We start from the raw sequence: 23,164 nt of genomic DNA on the forward strand, positions 1-23,164 counted from the left end.
CGTTTGAGTTTGGTTTTCCCCTGTGCAGAGCTGGGAAGGTGGCATCGGGGTGGGGAGAGCTTCAGAGCTTCTGCTTTAATCCATTGCAACCTCAAGCCTCGGGTTCCTTCACTGCTCTTCAGGCACTGGAGGCTCGGGATCATTTCCCTGCTCCAAGGAGCCGTTCAGTTGTGATTAACATCCTTCTCCAGGGGCAGGTTGGCACAGCATGGAATCGGAGTCATGGAATGGATTGGGTTGGAAGGGACCTTAAAGCTCCTCCAGTTCCAACCCCTGCCACGGGCAGGGACACCTTCCACTAGAGCAGCTTGCTCCAAGCCCCTGTGTCCAACCTGGCCTTGAACACTGCCAGGGATGGGGCAGCCACAGCGGATGGTGTGTTTGAAGCCAGGGCTCTTCCCAAGGGAGCCAGTGCTCCTGCTCCAGGCACAGCTCCCGGGCTTTGGAGCAATTGGTGAGGAAGCTCCGTTGGTTGCTTTGCTGCTTGTGCTTCATCCGATCTGTTTTGGTGGTGATGCTGGGACCAATCCTGCCCCGCTGGGAAGGGAGCAGGTTGGGAGCAGCAGGACCCATGTGCTCAGAACTGTGTTGGTCCTTGTCACCATGGGGACGTGATGGCACTGTCCTGGGCTGTGCCAGGGCAGTGATTGCAGGAAGGGCCGGTGTGAGGGACTCGAGGAGGATGCTCGGGGTGTGAGCTGTGGCTGTTGGGTGTACAGGAAGGGGAGAATGGGCAGAGCCAAGGACCAGACATGGAGCTGGGCATTGAAACCTCCATGGAGGAGTGGAGGGAGCCGCTGCATCCCAAACCCATGTCCCACCATGGGGGAAACCCCCTGGCAAAGTTCCCTGCCCTTGCCCTGGGTGACCAGGCTGTGGGTTTGGATGTTCACCTTGTAATCCATCCCCACCACCTCCCATTGGGCACAGCACAGGGCTCGATTCCCATTAACATGTCATTAACGGGCAATGGGAATGGTGGTCCGGGTGCAGATGCTGTCTGCATCACCTCGGAGCTGGGAATGCTCCTCAGCCTCCTGTGGTCAAATGGGAGCTTTTAGGAGGAAGTGAAATCTTCAGGGTATATTTTTCCCCTTAAAAGCTGTTTTTCCCTGTCACGCACAGAGGGATGTGTTCTCCCATCGCTGCCTTTCAATGGAACACCCTTTACCCTCCTGCCTGGCCATGGAAGGCTCCGGAGTGATGCTGGGAATACCCATCCCATGGCATGAGGGCAGAGACTGTGGGTTGTGCCTATTCAGATGCTCCCAGTGAGGCAGTGACCATGGGGAGAACCTCACCTTAATCCAAAGGGACAAACACATCCTTCCCCTTCCATCCCCTTGTCCATGGAGGTTTGCAGACCCTGAGGTCTAGGCCCCCCCATGTCCTCAGTGCTATGGGGCTAATACAAAGCCAACAAGGGTAGAGGGATGCTGGGGAGGGCGGCGTGGTGGGACCCATGGGCTCGGTCATGGTAAGTAAATGGGGGGCAGACACCCCCCAGCACCCCCGGGCATGGGCAGCCCCATGGAGCTGGAGCTGCTCCATCCCGGAGCATCGCATCCAGGGGCATTGGGAGCGTTTTGGGAGCGTTTTGTTCTTTTCTTTCCCTCCTGGAGCCACCCATCCCACGGCACAGCCGGATGTCTCTCGTCGGTGCCAGTTATTAGTGCATAAGTGTATTGGGGGGGGGGTGAGAAAAAAAAAGGAAAAAAATAGAAAAAAATTCCAATTTATCACTTGTAACCATATATATAAATATATAAATATATATATTAAAAAAAGTGTTTATTTGCAAAAAGATGGAATTGTTTTAACAGTAAAAGTATCTTATACTAAACTCCCTGTTTGTGATGCTCTGTTTTTGGTAACCTTGGACCCCTCCTCAGTGCTGTGCAGCCGCGCTCGGGCGCTGGGCTGGATGTATTGAACAGCTCCATCAATAAATGGGTATGGATTTTGTATCAGCAGCAGCAGCAGCAGTGTTATTGTGCAGGTCATTGGAGGGCTGGGAGTGGGATCCGAGGGGGTTCGCTTTCCTCAGGGGGTGGCTGAGGGAGTATCCTGGTGTATCCCAAAACAGGGATGGGGAGCTCGGTACGTGCGGCATTACCGTGCACACAGCACCTAATCTCATGTCACACCCCCCCCCAGTCTGTCCCTGATGCAACAGAGCATCATGTCCCAGCTCTGCTCTGTGGGACCCAGCGCACCCCCTGAGCACCCACAGCATGGGAATAAATCCCCCTTCTCTTCCTAACGTCTGCCTTGATTCCAGATCCAGGTAAGCCCCAGGTTGAGCTCCGTGTTGGTGATCACTCATTCCATGTTTCCCAGAGGATCATGAGGACCATGGACCCACTCATGCTCACAGCATCCACCCATGGCCCACAGCACCCACCTACACCCCACAGCACCTGTCTGCATCCTACAGCACCCAAACGTGCTCACATCATCTACTTGCACCCCACAGCACCCATTTTCATCCTACAGCACCCATCTGCATCCTACATCACACCCAAACATGCCAACATCATCTACTTGCACCCTACAGCACCCACCTGCATCCTATGGCACCCAAACATGCCCACAGCATCTAGTTGCACCCTATAGCACCCATTTGCATCCTACAGCACCCGTCCATGCCCACAGCACCCACATACACCCTACAGCCCTTATCTGCGTCCTAAAGCACCCAAACATGCCCACACCATCTACTTGCACCCTATAGCACCCATCTGCATCCTATGGCACCCAAACATGCCCACACCATCTGCATCCTACAGCACCCACCCATACCCAAAGCACCCATCGATGCCCAAACCACCCCCCATCCAAAGCACCCATCTGCACCCCACAGCACCCATCCATGCCCACAACACCCCATAACTGCCCCTTAAGCCCCTCTCCCGCCCCATCCCCGCGTCCCCATCCCCGCACTACAAATCCCGCACATCCCCGCGGCAGCTCCGCCTCCGTCCGCCCCGATCCCGCCCATCCCCGTAGCGCCATGGCCGCGGCCCCGGTGGCCGAAGGGGCTCCAGCGGAGCCGCGCGATAGGTAAGGACCCGAACCCGGACCCGTTGCAACCGTTCGGGAACGGGATCGCGATCGCAACGCCCCGGAGCCGCCGTTTCGGCGGCTCCGGGGCGTTGCGATCGCGGTCCCGTCCCCCCGATGCCACTTCCGCGAATGGGGCCTCCCCATCCCATCGCTGCTTCCTATTCCCGCACCAAACCCCTTCTCCTTCTTCCCCACCCATTCATTCCCCCCCAATCCCGTTTATTTCCCTGTTCTTTAGTGCGTTTAGAGGCGTTTTCCCTCTTGGTTTTTGCTGCAACAAGCACGAGGTGCTGTTAGCGGAGCTGAAACTGCGTGGTTTCCACCCAAAACCCACCCCATCTATGCCAGTTATGTGTCTGTGGGGGCAACTGGGAGCTGTGTTGGATGGGTTTGGGACTGGGTTGGCATCAAGGGGCAACTGGGCATCACCTTGGAGCTAATGGTTGTGGAGTGGTAGGCAGGTCACTCCATCCCGTGGCTATGTTCTTCCATCCCATGGCTATGTTTCTCCATCCCGTGGCTGTGTTCTTCCATCCCTTGGATGAGTTTCTATCCCAAAGCTTGGTTTCTCCATCCCACAACTTGGTTTCTCCATCCCTTGGGCATATTCCCCATGCTTTGGATGGGTTTCTTCATCCCATGGCTATGTTCCTGCATCTCATGGCTGTGTTTCTGCATCCCACAGCCCAGTTTCTCCATCCCACAGATTGGTTTCTCCACCCCATGGCTGTGTTCCTCTATCCCATGACTGTGTTTCTCCATCCTTTGGGTGGGTTCTTCCGTCCCATGACTGCATTCCTCCATCCCATTCCTGTGTTTCCCCATCCCTTGCATGGGTGCCTCCATCCCACAGCTCAGTTTCTCCATCCCATGGCTGTGTCCCTCCATCCCCTGGGCAAGTTCCTCCATCCCAACACCTAGGGCTTCCTGAAGCCTTTCCTTATGGACTCCCTGCACATCATCCTCTTTGGCCTGGCTTGCGCACAGAGTGCTGGGATCCCTCCCTGTCTCACTCAGATCCCTGCACAGGGGGTTCCTGGTTACAATATATGGCTTATAGGGACCAAAATGATCCTTAAATCCCAAGGAAAGCCCAGTGAGCAGCTTCCCATCACCTTAAGGATGAGGGGACCCAGCCTTTGTGCTGGCTTTCCTATTTCTCCCAGTTTTAAGCCCAGTTCCTGGAGGCTGCAAATAGAAAGGCCGGATTCATGCTTAAAAATCGTCTAGAAGGAAAAAAACATCCAAAAACCAGGAATTTTGGCCTGTGGAGGAGCTCAGGGATGTGAAAGGGAATTGGGAAGCAGAGATTTACAGAGGAGCTCATGCCAGGAGGGGGACTCGGTCACTGCTGGGGTTTGGAGCCAGTGTAGGAGATTCCCATCCCTGTCTGGGATGTCGAGTGAGCGCTGGGAATGCTGCTCCCATCACTTGGAGCTTTGGAACAAAGGCAGGAAAAAAGGCTCCAGGGAGCGTGCGATAAGGAACAATGTCTGCTTGGGAAGGGCTCCCGGCCTCCAGGCTCCTTGCCCCTTGTCTTTTGCTTCTTCCGTGAGAAGGAATGGGAATTGCTTCCCAAGGGAATTGTGTTCTTGAACTTCTGAAGGAGCTTTTCCAGGGAAAGGGGGGGAGCCCGAGTGAAATCATGGATGGGAAAAGGTTCCTTTGATCTTTGCTCACTTCACTGCTCCCATTCCTCATCCCGCTCCTCCTGCAGCCCCTGCTGAGGGTCCAGCCCCTTGTCCCTGGCCTCCGTCAGCGCTCTCATTCCACATGTGCTCTGGGTGATGTTCTCCTCTGCGGGTCCTGCTGCTGGGCAGGAGCAGGAGAGGGCTGGTGCTGCCTGTGGTCAGCAGGGGTTTGCTGAGGACACCGGGATGCAGCACGTATTCCCGGCCTCGGGAACACCAGGAGGAGGAGGAGGAAAGGGTTTTCTCCCCATTTTGCCCCATCCCAGGCCTTCACCTCTGCTGATGCTGAGTGTGGGGAGCATCCTCCCCATACCCCTCTTTGGTGGGTGCGCTGGGCAGGGACCCCTTCCACTGGAGCAGGTTGCTCCAAGCCCCTGGTGTCCAACCTGGCCTTGAACACTGCCAGGGATGGGGCAGCCACAGCTTCTCTGGGCACCCTGTGCCAGCGCCTCAGCACCCTCACAGGGAAGAGCTTCTGCCTAAGAGCTCATCTCAGTCTCCCCTCTGGCAGGTTAAAGCCATTCCCCTTGGCCTGTCCCTATGGGGGTCTCCATGCCCACCCTGGCCGTGTCCAGCTCCGGGTGCTGCTGGCACTGGGTGCCGGGCTCCCTGCCCTGCCTGGCACAGGGAGAGGATGCGGGGGGGGGCATCCTGCAGGGCTCAGCACCCAGCAGGACGTTATTCTTAGCCCGGGAGTGTTGAGTTTCACCCACTTGTTTATCCCAGGGACGAGGGGACGTGTGGGGCAGCTCTTCCCTTGGGAGCTGAGCTCCGGGGGGGGGGTCCCAGATGGATCTGCCTCTGCTGGGATCTATGGGAGTGGGGTAAACCCTGCTCCAAACCCCACCCCAGCAGCACCCTGAGCCTCATTGGGCTCCATAGACTGGATGTGGGGTGCTGGTGGGGGCTCCCCTGCATCCCCGCCCCGCACTATCCGCCCCTTCAGCCTCCTCCTCCCCATTCCCCATAGCCATGCACTCACCGGGTGGGGGGCAGCACCGTCCCCACAGAGCCCCCCACATCCAAAGGGAGCCGCGCGAGCCCGATCCCAGGATGCAGAGGAGCAAGGGGGGGGCGTTGGTGTTTATTGCCCTGTGCAAAGGGCGGCGAGGGGAGGCATCACCTCACCCCCCCCCTCCCCCTGCTTTGTCTTTAATCAAGCCAGTGCTATTAATATCAGGTAATGAACGTAATCCGGGGTTAAGCCATCCTCTTATGCGCGCTGGCCACTGCACAGCCACAGCAGCGACGCTCCCGCCGCCGCCTCCTGCCTCCTCCATCTTCCATCCCTGACCTCCCCGGAGCTGTTGGGGGGGGTCTGTGCCTGTCCCCGTGCCTTGGGGACCCTCCTGTGCATGGCTCCGTGCGCCGAGGTTCACCAGGGACCCCCGTTGTCCCCTCGCACCGGGAGCAGCAGGAGGTTGGGGGACAGGGGGTGACCCCCTGAAGCCCTGCTGGGGACATGAGCAGCCCCCCTGCCTTCTCCAGTGTCCGCATCTCGGGGTGCTGGGCCCTCGGCACGGATGGTGGGTGAGTTCCTGCCTTGGTTTGGAGGGGCTCTGATGGGTTTCACCCCTTTGCCTTCAGCCCCTGCGTGCTGGAGCCAACCCCTGTGTCCTGGTCCTGCTTCCCTGCAGGCAGCAGCCAAGGGAAGGATCAGCTTCCCATGGGACATGGGGTGAAGCCAGTTCGGTGCTGGGGCTCTATGGAGGATCTGGAGGGGTGGGTGCGTGGTTGGTGTTCATGGAGTGCAGGGATGAGGATGGGCCCTGCCGTTTGCTTCCAAGCTCACGTCTGGGGCTTTGCCGTTTTTCCTTATGGGATCTGGTGGGACCTGCTGCTTTTCCCCTTCACCCAGCACGGATCAGGATGGTCGGGGTTGGAGGGTGGTGGGATGCAGGGAGACTTGGCATGGAGGGCACAGGGATGGGAATGTGGTGGGAAGGGGAGAGCGGTGCCCCTCTCACCCCAGTAAATCCATGCTTGGGTTGAGTGGGAGCAAAGCTCTTCCCTCAGACCCCACCACTGAGCATCCCATGGGATCAGGCTTCCTCCTGGCACCCTCCAGCAGCTGTAGGGAAGGCAAAGGGTCTGAAGGGACAGACTGGGGAGAGATGCTGCCAGCCAGGAAGGCTTCACAGGAGAGGAGTTACCAAGCCCAAGGAGATGCTTGCTTCACATTCACCTTGCTGGGTGGTGCTGCTGGTACCCAGGGAAGGGGTGCATGGGACAGGGACCACCCTTTGGGTAGAGCAACAGCATTGCCTTCCTCTATAAACAGAGAGGCCCTTCCTCTGGGGGCTTTACTTGCAGGTAGGGGCATTGCATGGGCTTTGTGGCTTGTAAAGCAATAGGAAGAAACAGCCAAGCGGGATGGTTGGGATGAGCCGTTCCTTCAGAGGGGAAGAGAGGCCCTTCCTGGCAAAGGCAGGCTTGGAAAGCATCTGCAATGCTTCCAGTGTAACATTAGGAGAAAGTGACCTTTGCAGCCCCACAGCCTCCCCACGGCCCGGGTTGTCTGCCATAGATCATGGGCAGGGCTGCTTGGGGGTGTAGAGTATCCACGTCTTGTATAGGAGGGATGCTGCGGGCAGAGATCTGTAAAACTGGAGCTGGGTGAAGTCCTGAAGTGTTTGGATAAGGAGCCAAGCCTGGCAAGTCCTGGAATAGGGAAGAGGGGAGATGGAGATGAGCTCTTAGGCAGAAACTCTTCCCCTGTGGCTGCCCCATCCCTGGCAGTGTTCAAGGCCAGGTTGGACACAGGGGCTTGGAGCAAGCTGCTCCAGTGGAAGGGGTCCCTGCCTGTGGCAGGGGTTGGAGCTGGAGGAGCTTTAAGGTCCCTTCAACCCAAACCATTCCATGATCCTATGGCTTTAACAAGCACCATCAGGAAAACCTCCTGGGGTTTCTGTGTGCGGAGGAGCAAACCCAGACCGCGTGTTCCAGTCTCCCACCAGCAGCACTGAGGCACTGTTCGCTGTCCCCATCACGGGGCTGACATCAGCCACCGCTGCATGCAGGCATCGTTTTGGCTTGATGCAAGCAGAGGTGACACAAACACAGTTGTTTACCAGGAAATAAACCGGCTCCTCTCATCTGTGTCCCTGCCCCTCTCCTGGGAATGCGCCTACTCCGGAGCCTGGGGCTGCTCAGCTGGATTTCCTCTGGGAATGCTGCCGGTCTCCATGTGACAGGCAAGCACTGTGGGATGCTCGGGATGCTCTCCGGAGTAAGCACTGCCAGGGATGGGGCAGCCACAGCTTCTCTGGGCACCCTGTGCCAGCGCCTCAGCACCCTCACAGGGAAGAGCTTCTGCCTAAGAGCTCATCTCAGTCTCCCCTCTGGCAGGTTAAAGCCATTCCCCTTGGCCTGTCCCTACAGGCCCTTGTCCAAAGCCCCTCTCCAGGTTTCCTGCAGCCCCTTTAGGCACTGGAGCTGCTCTCAGGTCTCCCCTTCAAGAGCCTTCTCTTGTCCAGGCTGCCCCAGCCCAGCTCTCTCAGCCTGGTTCCAGAGCAGAGCTGCTCCAGCCCTTGCAGCATCTCCATGGCCTCCTCTGGGCTGACTCAAGCAGGTCCGTGTCCCTCTGAAGTGATTTTTGGGGTGCCCAGTGCAGAGGCAGAAGCTCAGCAAATCCCAATGAATCCCTGTCTCCAGGCCGGAGATGTGCTTGTTTGGAAGGCGGGCATCGCATGCTGGGAGATCCTGCTTGGTCAGAGCAGGAGATATCATGATATACATCAGGAGATATATCTTGATCAGAGATATCCCATCCTGGGATCCCGTCCTGTAGGTGGCTGCTCTCAAACCTTCTGTTTTATCTGAAATCACCCTAAAAAAGGCTGGGGGAGGGGAAGGGAATTAACCTCCATTCCAACCCGGCTTAAACCCAACCCCGAATCTGCAAAGCCCTGCACTTTAAGCCCTGTTAAGAGCAAAAAGCCCCACAGAGCTGTACCAGCCCGTGCCGGGTTTGAAGCCTGCGGTGCCCATGCTCTGACCTTGCACTGGTTTCACTTCCAGCCCTGTCATGGATGGGCAGAGGAGCTGCATGAGCAGGGAGAGCCCTTTGGCCCTTCTCATAGGGAGGAGACGGCCCTTGGTGAGCAGGGGAGGAGCAGGAGCTGGTATAAATAACCCCCCCCGTGCCCGTGCTTATCTCCTGGCCAGGGGACACCAAGCACCTCCCGCTGCTGCTGTCCCACTGCCAAGCTGGAGCGGGCTCCGCAGGCTGCTTTGTACCTCTCCCTTCATGGGGCTGCTGTGGGAGCGGAGATAAGAGGGAGGCATCAGCGGGCTCAGGGCTCCGGTGTGCTCGGTGCTCAGCAAGCACAGCAAAGCACTTGGCAGCCCTTAGGTTCAGGCCTAAAGTGGGGGGGAGAATGAGAGGTTTGGGTGGGAATGGAGCGCTCAGAGTGGGGAGTGCTTGGGGGGTGAGGGTGGATGAGCTGCAGCTTGTGTGTTTGGCTTCCATCCCCCAGAAAGGACCCTTAGCACATCGGGACTGGTTATTGCCCTCTGTAATAGCACCTGTCCGTGCTTTAGAGAGCTCACTGGTGTGTTCATTAACATAGATGGTCCCCAAGCAGTAGGGCTGCAGGAAGTGATGCTTGTGTTGAGCCTTTTCCAGGTTCAAACTGGTCCTGTACGAGAATTCCATGATGTTTGCCATGGGATCGCAGAGGGGTGGGCACTGGCAGCGCTGCAGCGGGGGTGCGGTTGCTTCTCCCCCTTTTCCATTGCATCCCTCACCCGTGCAGCATGCGATCCCAAAAAGACCCTGCTTCAACGCACCAGGAACGCAGCCCCTTCCCCACCACTGGTAACCGAGCTCCTTCCTCTCTTCATCCCCAGCAACAGCAGCGCCGAGTCCCTGGACCGGCTGTACCCAACCGTGGGCTCCACGAAGCCCCCTCGGAAGCGGACCACGAGCCAGTGCAAGTCGGAGCCCCCGCTGCTGCGGACCAGCAAGAGGACCATCTACACAGCGGGGCGGCCGCCCTGGTACAACGAGCATGGCACACAGTCCAAAGAGGCCTTCGTCATAGGTAGGTAGAGGCAGTGTGAGGGGATTCCTGCCCCACAACCAGGAGGTTTGGCTCCAGGTTCCAGGCCATGAGTTGCAGGGAGGGTGCCCGTGGTCAGTGCAGCGTTGAGGGTGAGCTGTGGGATTGAGCTTGCAGATGGGGGTGATGGGTTATAGCAGGCACTGGGCAGACCATGATCTGTGCTTGTTGTTCCCTCTCCTCTTGTTGCCGGGGCTGGTTCTGGTGCCAGCTCTCCCCCTGTTACACAGGGCTCCGCTGAAAGGGTTCCCAGCCTTTGCTGTGCTCATTGCTGGCAGTTACAGCTTGCGCCGCTCGGCATCCTCAGGGATAATCTCTGGTTTGATGCTGTCCCTCTTCGGGTGTTCCTCCAGCCCAGTGCAGCAGAGCAGGACCAGGGCTCTAGCCCGTGCTTGGGGTTGGTGCCTTCATCCCCTTTCCCCTGGCAGGCCTGGGAGGAGGCAGCGCCTCTGGGAAGACCACAGTGGCCACCATGATCATTGAGGCTCTCGATGTCCCTTGGGTGGTTCTGCTGTCCATGGACTCCTTCTACAAGGTGAGGCTGCGCCTTGTCCCAGCCATGCTCCTTGGGCTGATCCTGATGGGAAACACGAGGTGGATTTAGCATCAGCCTCGTGTTTTCCCCTTCAGCTGGTTCCTGGGAAACAGGGAGAGGTTGCTGGGGTGGTGGTGGGAAGGGAGGGCTGCTGATGGGGATGGCCCCGTGTGCTGACCTTTCCTCTATGGGCAGGTCTTGACCAAGCAGCAGCAGGAGCAGGCAGCCAGCAATGACTTCAACTTCGACCACCCCGACGCCTTCGACTTCGACCTCATCATCGCCACCCTGAAGAAGCTGAAGCAAGGCAAGAGCGTGAAGATCCCCATCTACGACTTCACCACCCACAGCCGGAAGAAGGAATGGGTACGGGATGCTGAGGGGCTGGGACAAGGGGGGTGACAACTGAACCCCCCCAGCCCTGGATTTTGTGGGTGCATTTTGAGGATGAGCTGTCACAGTCGTTAACAGCCCAGAGAGATTCCCAGGCGTGGGATGTCTCTGAACACGTGTTCTGTGCCTGACCGCATCCATTTGACTCCGCAGAAAACCCTGTATGGTGCCAACGTGATTATCTTTGAAGGCATCATGGCGTTTGCAGACAAGGAGCTCCTGAAGGTGAGGAAGGGTTTGGAGCTGCTCCTGGGGAAGCCCAAGTGCTGCAGCCCCCGTTCTGCAGCCCAGTACCGCAGCACAAAGAGTCCCGAGTGAGAGACCTTGGTCTCAGCCATTCATTCCCAGGTACTAGGAGCAAGCCGTGACCTGGTCTGTGGCAATGGTTGTGCATAGATAAGAAGGAGCCCACCTCCATGCTGGATGCATGCACAGCCAGAAGCAAAGCCTGGTGTTCCTAGCAGGGGCTCATCCAGCACGTCAGGCTTTCTTGGAAATCATGTGGATACATGAGCAGTGCTGCAGGAGCAGGGACTTGGCTGAGCTCATCCAGGAAGTTTCCTCCTTTCCAAGCTGATTGGGTTGCACTTTCCTGGAGCAAGGATGACCTCCAGTGGACAGCTGGGAAAATCCCCCTGCAGTTCCCAAGAGCATCCCTGCTCTCGTCTCACAGTTGAGGACAGTGGCATGAGCGGACCCCCTGTGCTTGGCTCCCTCCCAGCGTTACAAGCCAGCACTCCTGGGTTAAGCTAGGGATGAAGTGTGCCCTGGGTGTTAAATTCCCTTGTCTCCTCCTTGCTCTTTAATAGCATCCAAAGTGTGGGAGCTGCTTGGATGTGGAGATGGGGTTTGGAAGAGGACAGGGGTCGGGAGAGTGAGGGCTTTGTGTTTGCCAGTTCCAGGGGCTGCAGAAGCGAAGCTCCCCAAGGCAAATCAGAGTTGAGCTCTGCTATAGCGGGGCTGTGCTGTGCATGGGGCTCAGTGCTCAGGTTGTGGCTGGTGGAGAAGCTCTCTTTGAGTTACCCATCGAGCGTGGGGGGGGTCTGTGCCCGTTTCAGCTCCTGGATCTGAAGATCTTTGTGGACACGGACTCCGACATCCGCCTGGTGCGGCGCCTGCGCAGGGACATCAGTGAGCGCGGCCGCGACATCGAGGGGGTCATCAAGCAGTACAACAAGTTTGTGAAGCCCGCCTTCGACCAGTACATCCAGCCCACCATGCGCCTGGCCGACATCGTCGTCCCGCGAGGTACCGCTCCGTCCGCACTGCGACCAGAGACACCGCATCCCTCTGCCCGTAGCTCTGCTGGTGCCAAAGGGAAGGGAAGGTCCCTCCAGCCAAGCGGCTCCAAACACTAGCCAAAAGCAGGTTGCAAGGGGAAAACCTGCACGTTTCCCTCACCAGGCTCCTGCCCTATCAGCCGAGTGGTTTGAAAGCTGGAAGTGACTTCAATGATAGGTTGCTAAATAAGAATTTAGTAATCTTTTTATTATTTTATTTATTCTTACTGTTATTTGTTTTATTATTTTCATTTAGTTTTTAATTTACCCCTCAGTCGAAGCAGGAATGTCTCCTGCTTTTCCAGGGAAGGGTTCTTTGGGGAAGCAGGGTAAGGAGTGGGTTTGAACACAGTGTGGGACTTCTTAGAATCCCAGCCTGGTCTGGGTTGGAAGGGACCTTAAAGCTCATCTGGTTCCAACCTGGCCTTGAGCACTGCCAGGGATGGGGCAGCCACAGCTTCTCTGGGCACCCTGTGCCAGCGCCTCAGCACCCTCACAGGGAAGAATTAGATCCTAATATCTAAACCTCCATGTCCTGACCAGGCCGTGTCTCTCTTGCTTTTGGTTCACCCCAGGCAGTGGAAACACGGTGGCCATCGACCTGATTGTCCAGCACGTCCACAGCCAGCTGGAGGAGGTAAGATCTGCCTGGTCCCATGGGTGCTCACAGTGGTGCCACTGCAGGAGGCAGTGCTCTGGGTGCCATGGTCATGGCTTGGCTTCCTCCTGTGCTCCAGACGTGTGAGCACGGTGCTGTCCCCATGCACTCCTCCCAGCCCTGCTCCCTGTGTTTCAGGGAAGGAGGTTGCCTTCTCCTTGTGCTCAGGTTAGTGCAGGGCTCTTCTGGTCCAGCAGCAGATTCCTTCCCTCCTTTGAGAGCAGGTCATCTGGGGACAAACCAGCCGTCCTCCAGTGAGGGGAGTGATGTGATGTACCTGCACAGAGAGCAAGGTACCCGCACAGGGAGTGTTGTACCTGCACAGGGAGTGATGTACCTGTACAAGGAGTGATGTACCTGCACAGGGAGTGATGTACCTGCACAGGGAGTGATGTACCTCCCTGCCTGCCGCCCTCCCAGGGCCAGCATCACCCCAAACCCTGCAGTACTTCAGTCTCTGGCTTTTCCTCTTCACTCCCTTGCAGACACTGCTGCGGTCTTGCCAGTCAAGAGCCCACTTTCCCACTTCTGCATTGGGTGCAGCCCATGGGTTTCAAACCCCAAAGTCCTGTCATGTTTGACAGCCAAGCCCTACTCCACGCACATGCTCCATCACTTCCCCATCACTGGCTTTAACAAGTCATCTTTTGGGTGTCCTGGGCCAGTCCTGACCAGTGGTTTGAGTCTGTTGTTCCTGTTGCTGTTCCCTGAGCAGCAACACCTCCTGCCCCATGTTTGTAGCTTGGATGTTTCAGTGGTGAAGGTGCTCAGAGCGATGGAAGGAGCATGACCTGGAATTGGAAGCACCTGGAAGTAGTAAAAAGCGAGATTCCTGCAGGGCTTTCTGAGCCCCCAGACAGCAGGAGCCACTTGGCCCTTGGATGGGAGCTGGCAATGGCAGCATCGTGCTTCCCAATGCCTCAGGGACGGACCACTCTTAGGCAAAGGCATCTTGGCAGGACCCCACCCCGGAGCATCCCACGCTCCATAGGGCTGCGGTTGGGACCTTCCATCTGCCCGGACTTACAGCACTGAGATCTGGCAGGTTGGGAAGCTGGCTTTGAAAGTCTAGGTCATGGGAGCATGGATCAGAGCCCCGGTGTTGTCACTAGCACCGGGATGAGGAGGGCACAGGCCAGGAGATGGGCAATGGATGTTTCACCCATCCTCTGGGATCTGGCCAGGAAAACCCATAGCTGGGCACTGCAGCCAGCAACCACAGCAGCTCCTCCCCAGGGTGCTGCTGTGAGGGGTTGGCTTGGGGGGGGCTTTCGTTTACCTGGGGAGGGGAAGAAGGGGAAAAGGCTACATGGGAATGCAGGAAAATATTCCTATTTCTCCTTTTCTTTTGTCTTGAATCGCCCCTGGTGTTGACAATGCTTAATACCGGTTGCATTGTGTCTTTGTGTTGCTGCCGCAGCGTGAACTCAGTGTCAGGTAAGAGCCCCTAACTCTGTCCTGTCTGTGCAGCCAGAGGCATTTCCAATGCCAGGCAGTGCTTGGCCTAACCCTGACCTGCAGTCGAGACCGAAGCTGCCTTGTCCTTGTCTTTGGGACCAGCAGGGACAGGGATGTTCCCTAGGGATGTATTCATCCTGCAGGGATTGAGCCCTGAAGCTGGGCCAGGACCAGGTTTGTGAGCTGGGGACCCCCAAGCGGGGAGGTTTGCGTCCTGGGATTCTGTTCTATTTCCCACCATCAGAGCCATTCTCCATCCCTGGTGGTTAACCATCATTAACCATCAGTTAATAGATTAACCAACGTGGCTCGAGGGTGGTGGGAGCCCTGGATCCCTGCTGCATGCAGAGATGCTCAGCTCCAAGCCCACTGACACCCAGCTTCAGCATGGAGAGAGGTACCCGCTTCCCTGCAGCGCCTAAAGGCCACACAGCAACTGCCTGGGGACAAAGAGAACTCTTGTGCCCTGATCCATCAGGATTCCTGATTTGGCAGTGTCTGCGGGTGGATGCTGTAAAGTACACGTTGATTTACTCAGCCTCTTCAGCGCGTGGATCCAGATGGGGCTGCATTTCTCTTGCTTCCAGGTATCTTTGTAGGAAGCAGAGGGGATGCGTTACTGCAAATGGGTTTCCATTTAGATTCCATCGCTGCACGGAGACACTCGAGTAACCCTAAAATTCACATTGGCCATGCAAGAAGCTTTTAAAATACCTGAGATGAGCAGGAAAGGGCTTGACTTATTTCTGCTCCAGCCTGGCTGCTTTGTTTTACTGCTGTTGGCTTGTCTGACCCCAACATGGGGCCTGACATTTACATACGGACAGTGAGAGCTTCCCTGGGTGTCTGCAGGTGCAGGTGGGAAGGTGCTCTTTAGGATGGAGAGGAGTCTGGTGCTTTAAAAAGGGCAGGAATAACATGAAAAGGGTAGACGGATGTGTGTGTGTATGTATATGTGTGTATATGTATATAGGTATATAAGTATATATACATATACTTGTGTTATATATATATACACATATATAAAATTCCTTTCTCTCCAGTGATTCTCCTCTTTAATCAAAGTGCACTCAGTGCAGGTAACTTTTAGGTGTACCTTAGATCAGGTATTTGATAGCATGCCAAGTAAGCGTTGGTAGTTTCAGGGTAACAAATTTGGAACGGGAACTCTGATCTGCACAAGTAACTCTGGGATAACCACGGCCACAGTTTTATATCCTAAAGCTCAGGGTTTTATTTATGCCTATGCCATAAAGCCTGGGAGGAAAATTCCTGCACAACCCAGTCTGTTTTCACTCCTGGAATCCTTGTGCTGTGGTTCCCCATCAGCTCCTCTGCGCTCCCAAGAGGAGCGAGGTGGATGGAGACGCATTGAAGTGAGATGCGCTTGGCAAACGTGGGCCTTTCATCTAGAACAATTCCCTGTCCTCTTGTCGTGGATGGTTTCATCTAAATGTCAGGGTTGTTGTTCTGATGTCACCGCCTTTCGGTGGCCCTGGGGACGCAGTGAGGCCTTTGTAGCTGGTAGAATAAAACCTGGATGCTTGGATCTGCTCCCAGTCCCAGGTGCTTCTCTGGTCCTTGTGCTCCTGGCTGCCTCTCCTGACCCAGAGCGTGGCTGGGATGGGCAGGGAGCTCCTCTCGCTCATTGCCAGCTGATCAAACGGGTGAATTCCAAGGAGTTTAATGGTGCCATTTAAGGACCTGCAGCCTTGTTCTCCTCCTGTAATCGCTGCCTGCTGAGGAGCATCCTTGCTTTCCTCGGTTTCCCCCAGAGCACAGGTCAGACCTCAGTGTCCTGGCAGCTGGGATATTTCTTTCCCAGCTTCCCACATGTTTAACCATGGCATTACGTACAGGCGCTCCCTCCCCATCCATGCCCAGGTGAGTATTTCTCCTGGAGCAGCCCTGCCACGGGGACGCAGCGCTCCCAGCCTGGTTCCATCCCTCCTGCGCTATTACAGCAGCCAGCCCAGCTGCTGGAGCCAGAGCTGGTTTCAGCCCATTCCCCTCTCCCATCACTATTCCCCCCCTCCCAAGCTCTGGATCAGCTTGGCATGCCCTTTGCCAGTTGTGTCTTTAAATATCAACCCGTGGCGCAGTTTAACAACCCTTGTTTGAAATGTCAGCCCTGAAAGCCAGCCGCTGTGCCTGTTTGAAATGCCTTGACTGCATTAGCTCCTTTGTAGCTGGATGTCTCTTGTCTGCTTCCTGCTTGATAGCGTGCTCAACAAAGAGCCGAGGATGTTCCCTGAAGCCTTCCTGAGAGATGGGCTCCCCTTTCTCTCCCCTGTTTCTTTCTCTCCTCTGGCTTTTTTTACCTTCAAAGCTTTTGTTCTGGGGGGGGAAAACATCAGTTTCCGAAGTGGAACGTGTTCTTGACATGCTCAGAGCTGTCCGCCTCAACTTTCCATTGTGGTCCTGGGGTGGGGACAGGAAGCATCACTCTCAAACCAGGCTGCGTGGTGGCAGCGACCTGCTCCCTCCATCCCTCCCAGCACGGCCGGACGTGGGGTATCACCACAGGGAACACGGTTATAGAAGGGTGACTGAGCTCTTCTCTCTGCTCCACCATCTCCAAGGGGTGGTGATGCCGGGGCAGGCACTCAGGGAAGGGAGGTTTTCCTTCCCTGGTCAGGGCTGGGTTTCTCCCTGTGTTCCCAGTGCTCTCGGCATTCCGGTGCTGGAGCAGATCCTCTCTCCAGGAGGGGGGCACCCACATGTGTTCGCATGGATGCGGGGCAGGTTGGATGAAGGGATTGCAGCACTTCCATACGGGCTTTGAGAGCTGCAGCCGGGGCTGCAGGGATGGGACAATGTCCCTGCCGTGGCTCCGGGGTGGTGAGAGCAGATGGAGCCAGGATTGGAGCCATGGGGAGCAGCCCTGACCTGACTTGGTCACCAGGGGAGGAGCGCTGGGGTCTGCAGGGCGATGAGGAAGGTCCAGGAGCCATAGATCAGCCGGGGCTTCTTTCCCCCCTTTGACTAATGACGGTGCTTTCTCCTTTGTTTCATGTCACGTTTGTCCCTCTCCCTTTAAACTCTCGTGTCTCCTGTCTTGTGTCCCTGAACATCCCTCCCACCCGGTGACCAGAGGAAGCTGCGCTGGGATATGTGAGGAGACAAACGCTAACAAACGGCAGTGGTTTTGGTTGTGCCACTAACACCAGGAATGGGGACAGGGGCTGTGAACCGCGGCACTAACCCGGGAGGATGGCTCACAGGGTCCTGCTTTGCTGGGGCTGTGTGGAACAAACCGGGGTGGAGGGACTGGAGAGAGCATCTTTATCCCAACCCCAACAATGGGACCTGCTACTGTTCCCTGTGGGGATGCCCACAGCACTAAGTGCTTCCCTGCTGTTGGGGTTGCATCCAGCACCAAGCACCAGTCCCTGCATGGCTGTTGTAGGAAGGGGTGGGTGACAGAACAGTGGCAGCGTTCCCCATGGGGCTGTTGATAGCTCGGGATGCAGGAGAGGTGTTCCCAGGCACCCAGGGTTGGTATCAGAGCAGGGAGCACTCACTGGCATCAGCAGCAAGGCGCAGGAGCCGGGTCACCCCATGTCTCACCTGAAGCCCCACAGAGACCCCGCAGGAGAGGGGCTGTGATGTGGTGGGATGCCGTGGCATGGACCTGGCAGTGATAGGGGGATGCCCATGGGAAGCTCAGGGCTGTGATGGGTAGGAGGCAGCCCTATGGTTGCCTCTAGTTTGGGCAGCAGCACTTTGTCACCTTGGCAAACCCATCAGGGCCATGAGTGTGTGGCTCTGTGCTATGTGATCAGTCTCTGCCCCCCCCCCAGAAGCAGACAGCCCCGGTACAGGCTCCATCCTCTACCAAAGACAGGGCTCAGATCCTCACCCGCTGCATGGTTCTGCATCCCAGGGGTGGGTTCAGGCAGGGCTGTGCCCCAGGATCCATCCCCAGGCCAGAGGGAAGGCAGGGAGCTGCCGGCAGCGCATCCCTGGTGCAGGAGCATCCCTGAGGGCAGCTAACCCGGAGTTGGTGACTGACAGTGAGCTCACTCCAACGGCAGCAGGGCCAGGGCCTCGAGAGCTGCTTGTCCCAAAGAGGCAATGGGGTTTGCAGGCAGCAGGAGCCCGTGTTTGGAGCACAGTCCCAACACGATTCCCATGCCATGAGCTGTCACGGCTCTCAGGAGCGTTCCCTGCATAGGGGCTCTTTGATGCCACGCAGGAGCTGGCCAAAGCAAGGAGCCCTTAAGTACCCCCAGGCCGTGGGAATGTCTCGTTTGGTATTGGTGGGCCAAGACCAGGAGATGGCTTACGTGGATGGAGGCCTCACGTCATCCAGCCCTGCCCTCCTCCATTCCTGCCAGTCATCTTCTCTGTCTTCTTCCCTGCTTGTGTGCCTCTGTGTGTGTGCAATTAACCCAGGTTTCTGCTTGATGTGAGCCTCAATCACCTGGTGCTTCCGTCTGTTTGCTCCCTTCTCCTCCCAGCCTCTCCCTGACCGGGATGCAGCACGTGTGTGATCTGATGTGTGGCTTTCGGACCCCAGCCCTCCTCCCAGACACAGTTGCTTGTCCATCCTGCCCAGCCCTGTAGAAGCCAAATAGATGTGACCTTCATCTCATGACACCGCTCTCAAAGAGCGAGGTGACTAATGGGGCTCCATTGTGCGCTTCCCAGTGAATGGTGTTCCCTTGATCCAAGAATAGCTCCACTCTTGGTTATGTGGGGATGAGTCACACAGAGCCAGCCCTGGCCGGCCCTGAAGTCTTGAAGCTGTTCCCAATCTGGTGTCAGTTCTGTCCCTGAATGGACCAGGCGCTCTCTGCAGTGGGCTCATTCCTGGCTCCGTGGCCAGCGCTGTGAGCCCGGCTCCTGTCCTGTTCCTGGTGAGACCTGGCACATGTAGGGCAGAGACAACCACAGCAGCCCCTCCTCACCCCATCAGTTCAGGACCCACCAGGGATAAGGCTCTGGAGCAGGAGAAGGGTTTGATTTTACCTTCCCCTTTCTTCCCAATGGAAACTACGATGCCCAGCGGGAAGGGCAGCTCCTTGGTGCACAGGGTCCCTCTGGCTCCACCGACCACCTGCCCCGTTCCCGGCAGCAGGTCCCTTTGCCATCGCAGGGCTGGATGGCCTCAGTGTGCGTTTGCAGTGGGAGATGACATCTGGGAGGATGGCTCCGGCCGTGCGCTCTGTCCCAGCCTTGCCCAGGCACCTCCTGACCCTGTGCTTGCTTTCCAGGGCCGCCCTGGCCTCTGCCCATCAGTGCCACCCCCTTCCTCAGACCCTCAGCGTGCTGAAGAGCACCCCTCAGGTGAGGGGCATGCACACCATCATCAGGTAAAGCCCCCGCTGCCGTGGCTGCCCCGGGGTGGGACGGGGCTGGGCTTTGGACTCCCACATCCACCTTGTGCAGCTTGGGGACGTGGGACAGGGGCAGGCAATGGTGGTCCTGCGTGGAGGAGCTGTGCTGAGAGCGCTCCATGGCCCTGGCAGCAACTTCTCTGCTTTCTACCTTGAAACTTCCACTCAATTCCCATGGGTCCCGTGCAAACAAGGCCCTGGGCAGGGGTTGAGCTCATCCACACAGCCCCTGGCTCTGCCAGCATCCCCCGGGGCACGCTTGGGTCCACGGCTCACGGTGCCTTTCCCTCCCCTCTAGGAACAAGGAGACCAGCAGGGACGAGTTCATCTTCTACTCCAAGCGGCTGATGCGGTTGCTGATTGAGCACGCGCTCTCCTTGCTCCCGTTCCAGGTGGGTTCCGGGCTGTAGCTGGGAGGCAGCAGGCGCTGGGATCCCGCTCCCATTCCTAACCTGTAACCGCCGGGGAGCTGGGATTGTCCTGGTGCTTCTCCTCCAGCCTTACCCATGTACCAGCCTTTTCCTCGTGGAGTGGAATAAGGCTCCCCTTGGCCATGGCTCTGGGTGCCTCTTCTGAGGGCTACATCAGCCCCTGGTAACACTTCTCACGTGGCTTTTGTAGAGCTGCACAGTCCAGACCCCTCAAGGACAGGACTACGAAGGGAGGACGTACAGTGGGAAGCAAGTAAGTGGGAGCAGAAAGGACTGTTCAGATCAAAAAGCACTATTTCAGACTATATTGGAACTAGATCTTTAAGGTCCCTTCCAACCCAAACCAGTCTATGATTCTATGATTATACCCCATGGGGTTGCATTGAAAGCCATTTTGATGCAGGGGAAGGACAGCCTTGACTTCATGGGGCTTCCATCAGGCCTGGGTTTGGTGTTTGCTATCATGACCATGGTTAGCGGCCAAGGCGCCATCAGCAGCATCCCTGTGCCGCTGTTGCCTCTGCACTGAGGGAACCAGGACTGACACAACCCCCTTGGAAGGGCTGCGCTTTGGGGTTGCCCATGAGACGCCCCCCGCGCCGCACGGGTGCTGAGCAGCTCCCGCCCCATCCCTGTGCGCTGCAGATCACCGGGGTGTCCATCCTGCGCGCGGGTGAGACCATGGAGCCGGCGCTGCGCGCGGTGTGCAAGGACGTGCGCATCGGGACCATCCTCATCCAGACCAACTGCAACACGGGCGAGCCGGAGGTAGGGCCCGGGGCGCCGTGGGCGATGCTGTGCGTGCCGGGGGTGACTCAGGGAGTTCCTGAGAGCTCTTGAGCCATCTGAGTGCTGGTGCTGGCGGGGGGTGAGTGCGCTGAAAGCTTCTCAAGTGGGCTGTGCCAGCGGGGTTGTGCGTGCAGGGGCCGCTTTGTGGTCCAAGCGCGTGCGCCAGCGCCTGGCTCCAAGCTGGGGTCTGGGAGGTGGAGATGCAGGAAGGAGGCTTCACCCCTGCCAGAGAAGGGCTCGGGTTGGTTCCGTTCGCCTGCAGGCTCTAAGCTGCTCCTTTCGCCCTGCCCAGCTCCATTACCTGCGGCTGCCGAAGGACATCAGTGAAGACCACGTCATCCTGATGGACTGCACGGTGTCCACCGGCGCAGCGGCTATGATGGCAGTGCGGGTGCTGCTGGTATGGAGAACACTGGGAATGCTGCATGGGGAGGCGGGTTTGTTCCCATGTAACACACAGAACATCAGCCACAGCAATGCTGGGGGGCTGTGGGGTGAAACTGGTTCCTCCATGGGAAGGATGGTGTGATGGGGACAGTGCATGCTGGGGTGACTGTAACCATGTGCTGACCAAGTCACCCCATCCTTGTGCAGTAACTGGTGGGATTTAGTTGGTTTTTTGGTTCTGCGATCAGTAACCCCAGCTGGCCACAGAGGGGAGGAGAAGATGTGGCTCCAGGAAGGCCATTGAGTGCTTGGGATGCTGCTCACTGGAGGAATGGGCCATAAAGTTCCATAGATGCCCCTACCCCAACATGTCTCTGCCTTTATGTAGGATCACGATGTCCCAGAAGACAAGATCTTCCTCCTCTCCCTGCTGATGGCAGAGATGGGTGTCCACTCAGTTGCCTATGCTTTCCCCCGGGTGAAGATCATCACCACTGCTGTGGACAAGAAGGTGAATGACCTCTTCCGGATAATCCCTGGCATCGGTGAGTGTCTGGGCAGGAATGACCTGGTTTTGGGGGGGGTTTGGTGCTTCTGGCCCACTCACCAGATGAAGTGAAGCCCTGGTTGTCAGCAGCAGCTTAAGTGTGGGCTCCTTATTGGACTCGGGTACCCACTGCCTCTCCTGGGTGCTGCTGCCATGTGGGTGTTGGAATCGATGCAACCGTAGCCTTGGTGGCAGAGGGAGCTGCTCCCCGTGCTCCTCCTCCAGCCCCAGATGGAGAAGCCGAGCTGGGACACCGGGAGCAGCCCTGTGCCCTCCTCCTTCCCTAAGCTGCCACCTCCACCAAGCTCCTCCAAAACAAGCTCCCTGTGTTCTTCTGTCCTCACCTCTGCTTTGCTTAGCACCCTGCCAACGGGTGCTAACACAGCCTCCGGGCTGCTCCAGTTCTGCTGCTGCACCAGCTCTGGTGCTGCTCAAGCTGCCGGATAAACCTGCTCCTGTTTCCCTGCCTGCTGGGGCAAGGAGGATGGGTCCTGGTGCTCCCTGCGCTGTGACTGCATCTCCCTTCCTCCCCACAGGGAACTTCGGTGACCGGTACTTCGGCACGGATGCTCCTCCGGACTGGAGCGACGACGAAGATGTTCTCAGCTCTTAGCTGGATGCGGAGGTGCCCCCCACATGGGCCAGGCAGCTTCAGCACCGCACCTTAACCCCTTCAGCCCATTGCAGAGTTCTCCCTTCTCACCGAGCATAGATATTTTTTTCAGCTCTTCCATTGGAGATGTAGGGCCTATTTTTTCAGAGCACACAGATCCTCGTTTGTGCCCCAGCAGAGAGCGGAGGTAATTTATTTTAATTTAAATACTTGCCTATAGATAACTTATTGCAGAGATTTTATAAAGGAAAAGAATAAATTTTTCCCTCTGGTTTTTCTGGTACGGAGCTGCTCCTCGTCACTTCCATGCAGGATCCACAACCCGCTCGCCCTGGGAGGGACGATGCTGCGGGTGCAGGCTGCACTGGTGCTCACTGCTCAGTCTGTGTGCTGCTGGCAGGCACCTCGTGGCTGCTTCTCCTTGGTGAGCGCTGAAGCTCTTACACCCCAGGGAGAGCCTGTCTATGGGATGTGCTGGCTCTGTCTGGTGCTCCTGAGGCAGGGAGGGAGCCTCCACCTCATGGGAGCTGGTGGGAACAGAGAGCTCCCCGCTACCCCTCTGCAAGGACAGGGTAACCCCGCTCAAAAGCCACCAGTCTCATTCCTCAGCTCCCTCCTTTCACTGCCATACACCAGCAAGGCAATACCATGCTCTAGATCCAAGAGAAGAGCTGGTACCAGCTCATCACGGCTGCAAGGAAGCTGAAGGTCAGCTCAGATCACTTCACTCTTTAGCTTAAGCAGCACCAAGCCCCTGTTCCAGTTCAGCAGCCGAAGTGAAACAGATCTCTCCCAACAGCAGCTTGTTCATCCTGAACCAGAGCTGCTCAATACATGCTGGGCAGCAGGAGCATCTCCTGATGGTCTCCAGGAAGCTGTAAGCAGGCTCGAGCAACCTCAGCCCCACAAGA

The 23,164-nt window shown here is 57.2% G+C and overlaps 1 protein-coding gene across 4 annotated transcripts; it reads left to right on the top strand.

Annotated features, from left to right (window-relative positions):
- The first annotated feature begins 2,991 nt into the window (after positions 1 to 2,991).
- On the top strand, positions 2,992 to 22,536 carry UCKL1 (uridine-cytidine kinase 1 like 1). 4 transcript variants are annotated; one of them, XM_080627984.1, is made up of 15 exons: positions 2,992 to 3,063; positions 9,609 to 9,802; positions 10,249 to 10,355; positions 10,551 to 10,721; positions 10,902 to 10,973; positions 11,807 to 11,996; positions 12,604 to 12,665; positions 14,107 to 14,123; positions 19,364 to 19,462; positions 19,785 to 19,878; positions 20,108 to 20,170; positions 20,479 to 20,685; positions 20,999 to 21,106; positions 21,482 to 21,638; positions 22,177 to 22,536. In XM_080627984.1, exons 1-15 carry the CDS (start codon positions 3,014 to 3,016, stop codon positions 22,251 to 22,253), a joined length of 1,668 nt encoding a protein of 555 aa, XP_080484110.1. In that variant the 5' UTR covers positions 2,992 to 3,013; the 3' UTR covers positions 22,254 to 22,536. The 4 variants fall into 4 exon arrangements, with proteins under 4 accessions (XP_080484110.1, XP_080484112.1, XP_080484109.1 ...); XM_080627986.1 differs by having other exon boundaries at positions 20,563 to 20,685; XM_080627983.1 differs by lacking the exon at positions 14,107 to 14,123 and adding an exon at positions 17,239 to 17,258.
- Positions 22,537 to 23,164: the final 628 nt, after the last annotated feature.

Source organism: Psittacula echo (genome assembly GCF_963264785.1).
Source record: "Psittacula echo genome assembly, chromosome: 12".
Classification (NCBI taxonomy): Eukaryota; Metazoa; Chordata; class Aves; order Psittaciformes; family Psittacidae; genus Psittacula; species Psittacula echo.

Excerpts from the sequence above, each read along its gene's own strand:
- UCKL1 (XM_080627983.1), top strand. The coding sequence starts at position 3,014 with ATGGCCGCGGCCCCGGTGGCCGAAGGGGCTCCAGCGGAGCCGCGCGAT. Across the intron at positions 11,997-12,603 it reads CGACATCGTCGTCCCGCGAG|GCAGTGGAAACACGGTGGCC; the intron begins GTACCGCTCCGT and ends GGTTCACCCCAG. Across the intron at positions 20,686-20,998 it reads GCAACACGGGCGAGCCGGAG|CTCCATTACCTGCGGCTGCC; the intron begins GTAGGGCCCGGG and ends CGCCCTGCCCAG.